We start from the raw sequence: 16,928 nt of genomic DNA, 5'->3' as shown, positions 1-16,928 counted from the left end.
TCTCTTCTGGTGCAGCTGTGGAGTTTGATAAATCCTCAAAAGCAATTTTCTCAGCAATCCAGAAGACATTGTTTTCTATCCTTTGGGTCCCACGAACTGAAATTAAACCTTGGAACCTCTTAATAAACGTAGTATTAGTCATCAGCTTAAATGGGACACCTGGATGGCCCATTCGGTTAAGTGTCTGACTTTTGATTTTAGCTCAGGTCATGATCTCAGGGTTGTGAGATCAAGCCCTGTGTTGAGCTCCACGCTGGGCATGGGGTCTGCTTAAGATTCTCTATCTCTCTGCCCCTGCTTATACCCTTCCCCTTGTATGCGCTCTCTCTTAAATAAATAAATTTACTATCAAGATGACATAAAACACAAGTGCCTCAGCAGTGGTTTCTAGGCACATAAGCACCATTAGAAATCTTTTCAGAGATGACATGTTTCCAATGGATAAAGCTTTATTAGATATATTCCCCTTGCTGTAGAGGCTTTTAGAATCATTTGATCTTCCAAATTCGGACAACTCTAATGTGAGACATATCAAGTGTATCAGGCCCCAGTTTTGTTAGTAATAAATCTCCCTCAGAATTTCCATTGTTCCATTGCAGTCATGTCTGCTGTGTTGAGTGTGAGGAAATTCATCGGATGGGAGAATTTAAAGTTAAGTGAAGTGAAATGGTACCCAACTTTAAGCCAATCAGGACATGTAGAGCAATTTCAGATTAATCTTAAGAGACATTTATTCTAGTAGGACGTCACTGTTATTGCACATATAGTTTAAAAGAATCATAATTTGATGTATTCAGGTCTTTGAGGGGAAATTCTTTGTATTTGTGACATACATAAACACACTGTTCCATATTATTTATCATACACAAGTATACATAATACAAATGCTATATAATTTTTCCTATAACTCCACCTAACCTTTAAGAAATTGGTAATGGAAAATTTTTCTGACACTTGTTAAAGACAATAAGGAAGACTTTATTCAAGGGACCATTGCAAGGGGGTTGTACACCAGGGGAGTGAGTTAGGGCTCCATTCTGAACACAAGAAGGAAAAGTGTTGATTTATAGCCAAGGAGCAGGGCTGGGGCCAGTGGATAGAAAATTTCTAAGACGAAACATCAAGGTCAAGGGGATTTGGGCTAAACTAACTTGAAGAATCCTTGCTGAAGGCGGCCAGGGGGAGCAGATATCAAGGGTGAGGGATGTACAATTTGATCGATATGGAAGGAGCGGGGGTTTTACCTTATCAGACCCAGCAGAGCAGGATTCTTGCTAAAACTGGACTAGGGGGCTAAGGACACAGTTCCAATTATGAGCCTCCAGGAGAAGATTCAAAGGAGCCTGACTCGGGTTTGCTCAAGGTGAGAATGTTTGCCAAATACACTGTAAAATAATTACCTGGAAGGAAAAAATGACCAGCAAATAAGCTCATTACATATTCACCTCGCAAAACACCGCAGAGATAGGGATCCCCCTGACTGTTAGCGTCGCCACCACTAACAACAAAAATGATCGTATATGTTTTCTAGGTGTCAGGCCCTATACCGCGTCCGGGACTATCTGTTCTCGCCAGGGTAGACACACAATACAGTATTTGGAACTGGCAATTTGCAAATCAGTGACAAAACAGCTGTCATTAGAGACGATTTTCTGTAGATTTCCTTAAAAGACACAGGGGAAGAAAAAGAATTGCCCTTCAAGCAAGACTCCTGCTTTTCTCGGCCCCTCTTCCAGGTGCTCGCCTCCACCAGGTGCTCGCCTCCACCACCACCGCGGAGTCCCGGCGCCTGCGTTCCGGCCGGGCTCACCCGCCGGCAGGGGGCAGGCCACGGTTCTCCGTCCTCCGCGCCGGGACACTGGCGTCCCTCTTGCCCCAGGCTCAGGCCTGGATACGCTTCCTTAGCAACGGGTTGCCTTTGGCAACGGGAGGACGCGGGGCCCTCCGCCGGCTTTCCCGCGCGTTCCCACACCGGCTTACGGTAGAAGGCGCAGGCCGAACCATGTCCGAGATTCTGTGCCAGTGGCTCAACCAGGAGGTGAAGGTGTCCCAGACCGTGAGTGAGTGACACAGCCCGGGGAGAGCGGGCTAGGGACGAGCGGGGCGCAGAGCCCCGGAGCGCGGCGTGCGCATGGAAGGTGGCGGAAGGCGCGAGCCCCTGGGCAGTCCAGGCGCCTGCGGGGCCAGGCAGCGCCCCAGGCCCGTCCGGTGGCCCCAGTCACCTCAGCTTCTCCCATCCCCATCCTGCCGCTCCCGAGTTCCCCATCATCGCGGTGGGCCCAACTCCGCAGTCTGTCTCCTCTGCTGTGCGGTTCTAAGCAATCGGAGAATTGCTTAGGGAGAGAAGCATTTGCCAGACTCCATAATCTAGCCCTGACATTATTCCCTTCACATCCTTAGAAGCAGGGTAGACTGGCAAGCCAATGAACTAGGAGGCCTTAAAGCCAGCTAGGGCACTACTAGATGTGTGTGCCCCTGGACAAGTGACAACACCTTCTCTGAGCGTGTTTCCTCCAACTAGAAAATAGATCCGATCACACTCTCCCTTGCTCCTACCGACCTCGCGGGAGCGGGGGGTGTGGCTGTGAAACGAGTTAACGCAGAATACGTTAACATTGCCCAGTTGTAACAGTCTTAGCTCAAAATTTACAAACATTAGCTATTTCCGACCACTCTTCAGTCTTGGCCCAAGCCTTTCACTAATGTGATTTTATTCCAGCCATGAAGTTGGCGTCCAAAGTTTCCAACCCCCACAACCACAGACGCAGTTGTACATGCTGGCAATTTCTATGGCAGCTGAGTAATTCCAGCAGAGCCCGCTCCTCCAGCTCAGCTCTTTTCTGTTGTTTCTTAAGCACTTCGTTTTCCAGCTGGTATGGTTTTTGCTCAAGGCAAGAGGTTTTTAGCTCAAATCATTTCAGTCTGTTTTCGCAGAAACACCCTTGCATAATGCCAAGTTGCTACCAGAGGGGCAATAGTGCCAACCGGACCTTCGGTCAACCGTGGAATTTGCTAGACCAGTAGTGTTTCTGAAGCGGCAAACTATTCCTTATCAGCATTAGGCTCCTTAATGTTGGAGGACCTCCAGTTGCGTTTCCCGAGGTGTAAACCCTAGTTTTTTCTTTGCCAAACCATACCCCACACACTCCCTGGGAACTGCAATATATTTTTTCACAGGATTCTAGAATCATCCCATTTTGTCACTGTTTCTCACCTAAAATATGATGCTGATCACAACACAATGTTTAGCACTTTTAAAAATTCCTTTTTTACCCTAGAAGCCAAAGTGCGATATAATTCCCTTAAGTTACACTTCAAAGAAAAGCAATTCCAGATTGCTGAGTTTAATATGGTTCATTTACTTGATTAGTAAAAACCACACCTTTTATTCAAGTCCCCAAGACTCTATTGCATATTGAAACACTTTGAGAAAAGTAAATAAAATTAATAGGAAACATAACAATAGTAGTATGCCACTGTAATTGTATTAGTTGTAATTATGATTGTAATCCATTTTTGGGATTTCGGTTTTGAGAGGAAGAGGAAGCATTACTTCTTTCTGTGGAAATTGCAAGACTGTAGACATTTTAAGTAAGAATTTTAACAACATCAACTATGAATGAAAAAATCCTAATGCTTCTCTGAAGTTGTTAGCAGATATGGCTGCAATATTCTGCATCCCATTCATTAGGAATATGTATTTATTTCTTGACCCTAAATGCTAACCAGAATCTAAAGAGACAGTCCCTGATGTAACCAGATTGTGTATTGTAAAAGGCTTTCAGATTATAGGAAACACTCTCAGATGCGTTTGGAAAGAATAAGATAGAATTTGTGCACCTGAGGAAGCACACTGCTAGTTGTTGATTCTGGTCGTTGGAGAAGACATTTTATGGTATACAGTGAAAAGCTCAGAATGGTTTAGAGAAATTGTCATGAAAGAACTATACGTGGCAACGGCCTCTGGAGAAAGTAATATAACAATTTTCTCTATAAGGGCTGTGTTAAGAGTGAGGATTTGCAAACCAGACTGCCTGGGTTGAAATCACTTATCCACCACTTGCTTGCTGGTGACCTTGGGCAATTTATTTACCTCAATTTAATGATACTCAAAATAGGAGTAATAATAATAGCTCATTGAGTTGTGTCAAGATTAAATGAGATAATAAATGTAAAGCATTTAGAATGATGGTTGGGACATAATAAATGCTAAATCTCCCTTTTTAGAAGCTATCATACTACAATCAAAACACCAGAATGTCAGGACATTTGAACAAGGATGTTTATTGCTACATGAATTGTAGGGACAAAATAAAAAAATGCAAAACAGTCTGAATATCCTTCAATAGAAGCATACTTGAATAAATGATGCTGTATTCATGCTATGGACTGTTATGCAATTATTAGAAAGGATGAGTTAGGACTATAACTTTTGACCTGCAAGATATTCATGTATTTCTGTCAAGTAAAAAATAAAAGTTTTAGCTTATTGTGATGAGCATAATCCCATTTTTGTACCAATTAGGAAATATATATACACACATACACAGACACACAGACACACACATACATAGACACACAGACACACATTTATCTGTTTATATTAGCACAGAGAAATATATAGAGAGTCATATAATAGACTATTAATATATACATGAGTCTTCATATTATCTGTTTTTGTAAGCATAGAGAAAAGTGTGGAAGGATATAAACTAGTATATTGATAGCAGTTACCTCTGGGAAAGGAGAAGATTGCTGACTTTTCTTTATATATTGGCATTACTTGGCTTGTTGCTTGTATTGCCCTCCTATTTTGGGAGGAAAATTCAACATAGAATTATAAATAGAAAATCAAAAAAAGACCAAACTTCACATGATCAATTAGGAGAAAAAGGTGTTTGCCATCTTTTAATTGAAATTAGTAAGCATCTTCTAATATAGTATTAGGGAGGATTACATAAGAATTACTTTCTTAAATGAATTTTGTAGATAAAAAATAACAAAAATAATAAATAAAAAATATTATTAGACACTTAGGCACTTATACCAGAGCCTATGCTAAGCCCTTTACATAGGTTTTTGTTTGTTTGTTTGTTTGTTTTGGAATTCTAAAAGAAGGCCCTGAGAGGCACTCTCCTAGCTGTGTGAAGTTGGGTGAAAGAGCTGAGATGCTTGATTATCTGTTCAGGGTCACAAGCCTCGTGGATCCTAGAGTTAGAAGCTGAAGGTAGATCTTTGACTTGTGCTCTTAGGCACTGTATTGCATATCGCAATTTACAGTAAGGGAATATATTTTTTAAAACCTCAATTCTCTCAAGTGTATTCATTTGAGCTCCTTTCTAAGGATTCCTGTTCAGTTTGGAGTTATAAGAAGTACACAGATTCAACTACCCAGGCATGTTTTAACTACGCACGGTATAACCTAATTCCTAGATGGCTAAATGGCAAAGGTGGATTTATTAGTGTTTAGAAGCGGTTCAGTCTATATGTTGCTTGCTAGGACAGAGAAAACAATGAGAATGCCAAGTGACTGCATTTACATAATCTTGACAAGGCTGGATAAATGGTTCAGTCATTGACAAGGCAACTAACGCTGATTGATTTCTGCATTATTCTGAAGGGTAGAAGTCAATTTGAATAAAACATACTGTATTGAATTTTCTGTTGCCTGGACTACCTGGAGTATCAGCAATAAAGAAAATAAATTCCAATGATCCTCAACTGAGGATTGTCTCCCTCCACTTAATGAGGTTTCTGGGAGTCACCAGGGACTTGCTTACTCTCAGCATATGAAGATTCAAAGCTTTGTTACCAAAGCTAAGGATCTCCAGTGAGTTTAATTCAACTAGACCCTTTCTCCTAGAGAATTATGCTTAGATGCATATGTTAATAAGATGTCTTGGAATACAAAAATTTGCTCAACACAAAATTACATCTGAAATCCAAGCAGTTGTTTTCAAGCAGTTGTTTCTATAATGAAAAGAAAAGTAACATAGAGTAATGTTACTAAAAGATTTGCTGCAAAATTCTTTAGAACTCTCAATTATTTTCAATAATAAACACTGCCTCTGTTTTTCAAAACTCTTACGAATTCACTGTATGAAGAAACTAGCAATGGCATGTCATAAATGAACATTCTCCATAAATGAGGAGAAATATTTGAATTCTATGTATTGTACAGATCAAATCTTTTGTAAACATGAGTATATATGGATATATATGGATTCTAGGTGTGGTTATACTGAAAATTGTAAATGCCTTATTATGTATATTTTAATTGTTTCAATAATCTTAAACATTGTTATCAATAGTAGCAGAGATGTAATAAAGAGAAAATTGATTTAGGACAATTAAGTTTTTCTAATTATCAATTTTGTAGCATCTGAGATATAAATAATTATTTTTAGGTCTCAATTTTATGCCCTGAGAAGTAAGCATAATAGTGGTTCTAGTTCCAGTTATGGAATGAATGAGTCATGGGAATGAAGGGTACAGCATAGGGAAAATGGTCAATGGTAGTTAACAGTGTTGTGTGGTGACAGATGGTTAACTACACTTGGGGTGAGTACAGGATAAGGTATAGAGTTGTCAGATCATTATGTTGTGGACCTGAAATTAATGTAACATTGTGTGTCAACTGTGCTTCAATTGAAAAATGGAAAAAAAATGGTCTATATTTGGAAGTATATCAAGTGGGATTGGAAATGGAATACACCTACCACAGTGCCTAACATCTATACTCGATCTAGATACTCAGTGAATATTATTTCAACTTTTCTTCTGTCTCTCACTTTATTTAGGATAATGCCTACTATCATGCCTGTCCTATAATAGGTGTTTAGTAACTAATTGTTCATTACATGAGAGTGTACCAGTGAGGCAAAAGTAAAGTATTATTTTAGACTGAAACTTAGGGACTTGTTCATCTTGAGAAGGTCACCCTGGGTACCTTGATCCTCATCTTTGAGATTTCAGAGGTTCTGTTTTATAACTTTAAACAGTTTTTTAGGAACTGTTTCATATTAGCTGAGATTACATCTTGATTTTAGAAATCAGGGTACCCATTTATTCTGAGGAAGAAAAAGCAAAATAACTTATACTGGCAATTGTATGTGATGCATCATTTTGATGGGCTGATATGCTCAGAAAAAGATCAAATTTATAACTCTGATTTCTCATTGAGAAACTAGATGTAACCAAAAGAACCTTCAAATCAACCAATATTTCATATGTTTTATTTCTGGGCTCTAGAGATAGTTTATCTATGTAGCTGTGATAGGTTCAATTAGATTAGAGTCAGATTCCCTTCTCTTCCTCCTCTTCCATTAGTACATGGGTCGACCATATTGCTCAATGATATTTTCCAGTGCTGCTACTAATACAAAAATTTCTGAAGTTACAATATGTGTATATTTTTCTTTTCTTATAGCAAATCTCTATTCTTAATAAGGTTAATTAATATATCCCAAGATTATTGTCTATCTGATGTGGAAAAATTTAAATGGGTAAATTGTGAGCTTTAGGAAATAATCTATACTCCTTTTTAATTTTGTTTTATAAGTGGGTTTCCATTGGTGGCTAATTTTATCCTTTTATATTAAATCTTAGTAGTTTTTTAGAGAATCATATTTTCTATTTGTACCAAATATTAGGGACATTCTTTATTTGTGCCCCCTTGTGCACTAATTATACTTTGTTGATTAGGTCATATGTCAAGACCTTTCAGAAGCATCACATTTTATTTTGAGAAACACAACAGAGATGTTAAAGTATCCTATTGAATATTTTTTTGTAAATAATATTTTATGATGTGTTGTGGTGACCTTTTATTGGCCTGTGACCTTACCATATCCTAGATTCGTAACTTTAGATAGGGAAAAGAATCTTAGACATATAATTTTTCTTTGGCACATGAGGTAATTAAATCAGATGTGTTTCGATATTTGTTTAGGATTTTATAGCTAGATAGTGGCAAATTACCAGTAGATTCTGGGTCTGCTCACTTTTACTTCATTCCTTGTTTAAACTGGTGTCATTAAACCACACATTTTCCTCCCTCAGAGTCCTTAGGAAATACATTGTTTCTCATAATACAACAGATTTTGGTATTTTCTGGCCAGATCAACAGCATTTTCCTTGATAAAAATTTGGCTTCCATTGACTAGAAACTAAGACACCAGATCTGATACCTGAAGGCTGTTGTATAAATCAATGTCAAAATTTTTAAGATATGAAGTCCCAAGAAAAGAATGCCACCCAATGTTTTAACCATCAAAGACAGAATGATACAGAGATTTTGTTTCAGATAGTACATCTTAAGAATTATGATAATATCTTCTAAGGAGAGGGTTGATCAGCCTATTGTTACACTGGAGGAAAATAAATTGCCAATGTCCTGCAGCTAGAGACCACAGGACAACCTATATTGAACAAATTGGGTTTATTGACTCATGACCAACAAGAGAAAACATATATCATGGGAAGTTGTGGGTCATTCAGTAAAAAGGGTGTTAGAAAGGACTTAAAATATCTGGGTTTGGGGCACCTGGGTGGCTCAGTGGGTTACAGCCTCTGCCTTCAGCTCAGGTCATGATCCCAGGGTCCTGGGATCCAGCCCCACATCGGGCTCTCTGCTCAGCAGGGAGCCTGCTTCCCTTCCTCTCTCTCTCTGCCTGCCTCTCTGCCTACTTGTGATCTCTGTCTGCCAAATAAATAAATAAAATATTTTTTAAAATATCTGGGTTTGTGTTAGGTATTTTTTGAGGAGGGTTCAAGGAACCAGCACTTTCCCCTGAATTGGACCATGCCAAGAAGCATAGGCAACTCTATGGGTATCTTAATAGGTCTTATCTAGGAATTGGAGAGAATAAAGTAAGACAAAGCCATAATTAGTAAAAAAGCAGCAAATACTCATACTGGTCACAGTAGGGGCATTTTTGGTCATTTTTGTGTTTGGGACACTACTGTTTGGTCTGAATACAGATATGATTACAAAGGAATTTTGTTTTTGTCTTGATCTATCAGGGTCACAGAGTGGCCTTGTCTGGGGTTGGTATGCTATGAAATTGATTATATTCAGCAGGAGAATGCCAAGGCCTAACTCTGAGGGCCAGGCCAGCTCCTAGGAAACAACAAGGCCTTTTGGGGCCAGGTCAATGCCAAGCTACCAGCAGCTGCTTTTCTCTCTCTCAAATGGAAGTAAATGTCTTTGGCTTTTCAAATGTGGTTGATAATGCAGACTAGATTTTTGCTTTTCTAGGAAAGGACGAGTGAAGACTGCTAAGTAAGCATAGAATGTATAGGTCTATAGGCCCTTATTTACAATTCCAAAATTCAAGTATCTTTTTATTCATTTGGTAGCAAAACTTAACCAGAAATGCTGTCATGCTATGTTTAGTCTTCATTCCTCCCACTGAAATGTTTTGCCGTAGGAATCAACTGTGTTTGATTACACATGCTTCTGGTGGGAATGATATGCCTTATCAGGACCTAAGGGAGGGGCCTATGTATGACGTTAAAGACAATATCAAATATTTGCCCTCTGAGTATTGAGTTACTTTTTAAATAAGGATGCTTGTACTATTGTCACTGAGCTTAGGGATTGTGTAATTATGACATGTTATCTTAATTTGAAAGACACTGATAATAAAAATTGTGACTGAGCACTTAACTATATGCCAGGAATTATGCTAAGCATTTACATGCAATATCTCCTTAAATTCTCAAACCAACACTTAGGAGGTATAACGCATCACTTTCTCTCTTTCAAAGACAAGAAACCGAGACTTTTGTAATTGCACCAAATCCAGCAGCTTGTAAATGAACAAGGAGTCAAACCCAGAGAATCTTACTCCAAAACCTTTGCTTTCCTCCTTACCATTTTGGAATCCAAAAGGCTCATCCCCTTTGTGAGCTTTCCCCAGCTGGCTCAGGGTCATTTTGGTGGGAAGCACATGAACCATTTCATTTGTTGTATCCTGCCTCATATAGAGCTTCCAGAAAGGCTCACATCAAAGATTGCAGCAAAAGAAGACCATTGTGATAGGGATCAGGCGTCCAGCAGGGCAAATTGGAGGCAGGATTGAGTTGTTGCTGAATGACCTGGTCCCAGATGTAAATGACTTCAGAGCTCAGTATGAAGAATATCACTGAGCTCCCATGGTTTATTTATTTTTCAGATTATTCATTGATCTTGTCCTAGAGTCAAACCTGACTCCTTTTTCCCAGGAAATTCCAGTTGTTAGTGCAAATGAACTTATAGAGGGGGCCATTGCGGAATTAGTCATGGTAGCCAGGAACATTTACTGGGAAGAAAAATATAACAAACCAAAGGGCAAAAATAAACTTTCCTTTGCTTTTTTCTTTTTCTCCTTGTTGTTTCTTTCCCACACCCCTCCCCTTTTCTCTTCTTCTTCCCTCCTCTCTCTCTGGCTTCCTTTCTGTCCTCTCATACTTTTTATTCCGTATATTCCTAGGTAATATATGTTCTCTTCATCAACTTCTTTCCTGTCTTATTCCAGCAGGTTGTCATCTTTTCCTCTTATTTTTTTTTCTACGTTTTCCCATGTGTTCTCATTCTTCATTCACCATCCTCCTTTCTGCTTATGTAGTACCTGGTAATTCTGAAGTGACCTATGCATACAGAAGTTTCTGTACTTGTTTATTTGTAGGAAAGTATTTTTTAAAATAATTTTTTATTTTTTATAAAGATATAAGTTTCTGTACTTGTTTATTTGTAGGAAACTATTCTTTTATAAATTTTCTATTTTTTTATAAACATATAATGTATTTTTAGCCCCAGGGGTACAGGTCTGTGAATCGCCAGCTTTACACATTTCACAGCACTCACCACAGCACGCACCCCAATGTCCATAACCCCACCACCTTCTCCCGACCCCACTCCCCCCAGCAACCCTCAGTTTGTTCTGTGAGATTAAGAGTCTCTTATGGTTTGTCTCCCTCCCGATCCCATCTTGTTTCATTTATTCTTTTCCTACCCCCCCCCCCAAATCCCCACGTTGCATCACCACCTCCTCTTATCAGGGAGATCATATGATAGTTGTCTTTCTCCGATTGACTTGTTTCACTAAGTATAATACCCTCTTGTTCTATCCATGTCGTGGCAAATGGCAAGATTTCATTTCTTTTGATGAATGCATAGTATTCCACTGTATGTATGTATGTGTGTGTGTCTGTGTGTGTGCATGTGTGTGTGTGTGTGTGTATCTCATATCTTCTTTATCCATTCATCTATTGATGGACATCTAGATTCTTTCCATAGTTTGGCTATTGTGGACCTTGCTGATATAAACATTTGGGTGCACGTGCCCCTTCGGATCACTACGTTTGTATCTTTAGGGTAAATACCCAGTAGTGCAATTGCTGGGTCATAGGGTAGCTCTATTTTCAACTTTTTGAGGAACCTCCATGCTGTTTTCCAGAGTGTTTGCACCAGCTTGCATTCTCACCAACAGTGTAGGAGGGTTCCCCTTTCTCCGCATCCTCGCCAGCATCTATCATTTCCTGACTTGTTAATTTTAGCCATTCTGACTGGTATGAGCTGGTATCTCATTGTGGCTGGATTTGTATTTCCCTGATGCTGAGTGATGTGGAGCACTTTCTCATGTGTCTGTTGGCCATCTGGATGTCTTCTTTGCAGAAATGTCTGTGCATATCCTCTGCCCATTTCTTGATTGGATTATTTGTTCTTTGGGTGTTGAGTTTGCTATTTATAGATTTTGGATACTAGCCCTTTATCTGATACGTAGTTTGCAAATATCTTCTCCCATTCTGTCCGTTTCCTTTTGGTTTTGTTAACTGTTTCCTTTGCTGTACAAAAGCTTTTGATCTTAATGAAATCCCAATAGTTCATTTTTGTCCTTGCTTCTCTTGCCTTTGGCGATGTTCCTAGGACAAAGTTGCTGCGGCTGAGGTCGAAGAGGTTGCTGCCTGTGTTCTCCTCAAGGATTTTGATGGATTCCTTTCTCACATTGAGGTCCTTCATCCATTTTGAGTCTATTTTCATGTGTGGTGTAAGGAAATGGTCCAATTTCATTTTTCTGCATGTGGCTGTCCAATTTTCCCAACACCATTTGTTGAAGAGACTGTCTTTTTTCCATTGGACTTCCCTTCCTGCTTTGTCGAAAATTAGTTGACCATACAGTTGAGGGTCTATTTCTGGGCTCTCTATTCTGTTCCATTGATCTATGTGTCTGTTTTTGTGCCAGTACCATGCTGTCTTGATGTTGACAGCTTTGTAATAAGGCTTGAAGTCTGGAATTGTGATGCCACCAACTTTGGCTTTCTTTTTCAATATTCTTTTGGCTATTTGAGGTCTTTTCTGGTTTCATATAAATTTTAGGATTATTTGTTCCATTTCTTTGAAAAAATGGATAGGATTTTGATAAGGATTGCATTAAATGTTTAGATTGCTTTAGGTAGCATAGACATTTTCACAATATTTGTTCTTCCAACCCAGGAACATGGAGCATTTTTCCATTTCTTTGTGTCTTCCTCAATTTCTTTCATGAGTACTTTATAATTTTCTGAGTATAGATTCTTTGCCTCTTTGGTTAGGTTTATTCCTAAGTATCTTATGGTTTGGAGTGCAATTGTAAATGGGATGGACTCCTTAATTTCTCTTTCTTCTGTCTTGTTGTTGGTGTAAAGAAATGCAATGGATTTCTGTGCATTGATTTTATATCTTGACACTTTACTGAATTCCTGTACAAGTTCTAGCAGTTTCAGAGTGGAGTCTTTTGAGTTTTCCACATATAGTATCATATCATCTGCAAAGAGTGATAGTTTGCAGTGTGATAGTGATCTTTGCTAATTTGGATGCCTTACGTTTCCTTTTGTTGTCTAATTGCTGAGGCTAGGACTTCTAGTACTATGTTGAATAGCAGTGGTGATAATGGACATCCCTGCCATGTTCCTGACCTTAGCGGAAAAGCTTTCAGTTTTTCTCCATTGAGAATGATATTTGTGGTGGGTTTTTCATAGATAACTTTGATAATATTGAGGTATGTGCCTTCTATCCCTATACTTTGAAGAGTTTTGATCAGGAAGGAATGCTGTACTTTGTCAAATGCTTTTTCAGCATCTATTGAGGGTATCATATGGTTCTTTTTCTTTCTTTTATTAATGTATTGTATGACATTGATTGATTTGTGGATGTTGAACCAACCTTGCAGCCCTGGAATAAATCCCACTTGGCCATGGTGAATAATCCTTTTAATGTACTGTTGAATCCTATTGGCTAGTATTTTGGTGAGAATTTTCACATCTGTCTCATCAAGGATATTGGCCTGTAATTCTCCCTCTGTCTCTCTTTTTTTTTAAAGATTTTATTTATTCATTTGACAGACAGAGATCACAAGTAAGCAGAGAGGCAGGCAGAGAGAGAGGGAGGAAAGCAGGCTCCCTGCTGAGCAGAGAGCCCGATATGGGGCTCAATCCCAGGACCCTGAGATCATGACGTGAGCCGAAGGCAGAGGCTTAACCCACTGAGCCACCCAGGCACCCCTGTAATTCTCTCTTTTGATGGGATCCTTGTCTGGTTTTGGGATCAAGGTGATGCTGGCCTCATAAAATCCCATAAATTTGGAAGTTTTCCTTCCATTTCTATTTTTTGGAACAGTTTCAGGAGAATAGGAATTAATTGTTCTTTAAATGTTTGGTAGAATTCCCCTGGGAAGCCATCGAGCCCTGGGCTTTTGTTTGTTTGGAGACTTTTGATGACTGTTTCAATCTCTGGGTCTGTTCAGGTTTTCTATTTCTTCCTGGTTCAGTTGTGGTAGTTTATATGTCTCTAGGTATGCATCCATTTCTTCCAGATTGTCAAATTTGTTGGCATAGAGTGGCTCATAGTATGTTCTTATAATTTTTTGTATTTCTTTGGTATTTCTTTAGTATGTTCTTATAATTGTATTTCTTTGGTATTTCTTTGGTATGTGATCTCTCCTCTTTCATTCATGATTTTATGTATTTGGGTCCTTTCTCTTTTCTTTTTGATAAGTCTGGCCAGGGGTTTATCTATCTTATTAATTCTTTCAAAGAACCAGCTCCTACTTTTGTTGATTTGTTCTATTTTTTTTCTTTTGTTTGTTTCTATTTCATTGATTTCTGCTCTGATCTTTATTATTTCTCGTCTCCTGCTGGGTTTAGGCTTTCTTTGTTATTCTTTCTCTAGCTTCTTTAGGTATAGGGTTAGGTTGTGTTATTTGAGACCTTTCTTGTTTCTTGAGAAAGGCTTGTATCACTATGTATTTTCCTCTCAAGATTGCCTTTGCCATGTCCCACAGATTTTGAACCATTGTGTTTTCATTATCATTTGTTTCCATGAATTTTTTCAATTCTTCTTTAATTTCCTGGTTGACCCATTCATTCTTTAGAAGGATACTGTTTAGTCTCCATGTATTTGGGTTCTTTACAAATTTCCTCTTGTGATTGAGTTCTAGCTTCAGAGCATTGTGGTCTGAAAATATGCAGGGAATGAGCCCAATCTTTTGATACCACTTGAGACCTGATTTATGACCCTGGATGTGATCTATTCTGGAGAATGTTCCATGTGCACTAGAGAAGAATGTGTATTCTGTTGCTTTGGGATGAAATGTTCTGAATATACTGTGATGTCCATCTGGTCCGGTGTGTCATTTAAGGCCTTTATTTCATTGTTGATCTTTTGCTTAGAAGATCTGTCCATTTCAGTGAGGGGAGTGTTAAAGTCCCCTACTATTATTGTATCATTATTGATGTGCTCTTTGATTTTGTTATTAACTGGTTTATATAGTTGGCTGTTCCCATGTTAGGGGTATAGATATTTAAAATTGTTAGGTCTTCTTGTTGGACAGACCCTTTGAGTATGATATAGTGTCCTTCTTCATCTCTTATTATAATCTTTGACTTAAAACCTAATTGATGGGATGTAAGGATTGCCACCCCAGCTTTCTTCTGGTGTCCATTAGCATGGTAAATTGTTTTCCACCCCCTCACTTTAAATCTGGAGGTGTCTTTGGCTCTAAAATGAGTTTCTTATAGGCAGCATATTGATGGGTTTTGTTTTTTTACCCATTCTGATACCCTGTGTCTTGACTGGGACGTGTAGCCCATTTACATTCAGGGTAACTGTTGAGAGATACGAATTTAGTGCCATTGTACTTCCTGTACAGTGACTGTTACTGTATATTGTCTCTGTTTTCTTCCTGATCTACTACTTTTAGGCTCTCTCTTTGCTTAGAGGACCCCTTTCAATATTTCCTGTAGAGCTGGTTTGGTGTTTGCAAATTCTTTCAGGTTTTTGTTTGTCCTGGAAGCTTTATATCTCTCCTTCTAATTTCAGTGATAGCCTAGCTGGATATAGTGTTCTTGGCTGCATGTTTTTCTCGTTTAGTGCTTTGAATATATCTTGCCCATTCTTTCTGTCCTGCCAGGTCTCTGTGGATAAGTCTGCTGCCAATCTAGTATTTTTACCATTGTATGTTATAGACTTCTTTTCTCGGCTGCTTTCAGGATTTTCTCTTTGTCACTAAGACTTGTAAATTTTACTATTAGGTGACAGTGTGTGGACTTATTCTTATTGATTTTGAGGGGGGGTTCTCTGCACCTCCTGGATTTTGATGTTTGTTCCCTTTGCCATATTAGGAAAATTCTCTACAATAATTCTCTCCAATATACCTTCTGCTCCCCTCTCTCTTTCTTCTTCTTCTGGAATCCCAATTATTCTAATGCTGTTTCGTCTTATGGTGTCACTTATCTCTCAAATTCTCCCGTCATGGTCCAGTAATTGTTTGTCTCTCTTTTGCTCAGCTTCTTTATTCTCTGTCATTTAGTCTTCTATATCACTAATTCTTTCTTCTGCCTCATTTATCCTAGCAGTAAGAGCCTCCATTTTTTATTGCACCTCATTAATAGCTTTTTTTATTTCAACTTGGTTAGATTTTAGTTCTTTTATTTCTCCAGAAAGGGCTTTGTTCTCTTTGGAGAGGGTTTCTCTAATATCTTCCATGCCTTTTTTGAGCCCAGCTAGAACCTTGAGAATCATCATTCTGAACTCTAGATCTGACATAATACCAATGTCCATATTGATTAGGTCCCTAGCCTTTGGTACTGCCTCTGTTCCTTTTTTTTTTTTTTTTTTTTTTTTTTTTGTGGTGAGTTTTTCTGCCTTGTCATTTTGTCCAGGTAAGAATATATGAAGGAGCAAATAAAATACTAAAAGGGTGGCAAAGACCCCAGGAAAATGTGCTTTAACCAAATCAGAAGAGACCCTAAGTTGTTGGGGGGAGAAAGGGGTTAAAAAGAAGTTCAGGAAAAAAAATTAGAAAAAGAAAACAAAACAACAACAAAAAAGAATATATATATATTAGACTGGTGGCTATAATAGGGTCACCCACTTAATTTTGGGAGTATTTTGGTCTCTTAGAAGACCAAAATTTAAAGAATGAAAAATATATATATGGGTAAACACAATGAATGGATGGAATATGCCTATAAAGATGAAAAAAATTTTTAAATTTCTAAAAAAGGAGTTGATAAAGTAAGTTGTTTGGGAAAATAAAGAAAAAGAAAGTGGAGAGAATTTGCTCGGGCTGCAGACTAGAACAAGCCCGGAGCTAGATTTAGGGTATATTTTGATCTATTAGAAGAAGTTGTACCCCACATTTTTTAGAAGAAAAAACCCTATGTGTATACAAAAAAATAAAGTTAGATACAATGAAGGATAAAATATGACTATAATAATGAAGGTGCAAAAAAAGATTATTTTTTTTATGAAAGGTATTGTTAAGATAAACTAGTTAAAAAACGTTAAAAGAGGAAAGGGTAAAAGTTAAAAAAATTAGCAGATGGAAAAAATACAATTAAAAAAATTAATTAACTGCAAGGCTAAAGAATCATGGGGAGAAAGCCATTAATTCCATGCTTTGCTT

General features: G+C 38.3%; 1 protein-coding gene across 4 annotated transcripts in view; it reads left to right on the top strand.

Moving 5' to 3' along the window:
* Positions 1-1,920: 1,920 nt before the first annotated feature.
* Positions 1,921-16,928, top strand: part of SPEF2 (sperm flagellar 2) — a 167,883-nt gene continuing 152,875 nt past the window's right edge. For 2 of the 4 annotated variants that reach the window (XM_082724239.1, XM_082724237.1), the window contains exon 1: positions 1,921-2,060. In XM_082724239.1, the coding sequence (XP_082580365.1) occupies positions 2,003-2,060 (58 nt within the window). In that variant the 5' untranslated portion in view covers positions 1,921-2,002. The remainder of the gene's footprint in view (positions 2,061-16,928) is intronic. The other 2 variants (XM_082724238.1, XM_082724236.1) reach the window with 1 other exon arrangement.

The sequence above is a fragment of the Mustela nivalis genome, assembly GCF_964662115.1.
Source record: "Mustela nivalis genome assembly, chromosome: 3".
Taxonomy (NCBI): domain Eukaryota; kingdom Metazoa; phylum Chordata; class Mammalia; order Carnivora; family Mustelidae; genus Mustela; species Mustela nivalis.
This window is presented reverse-complemented; position numbering and strand designations above follow the sequence as displayed.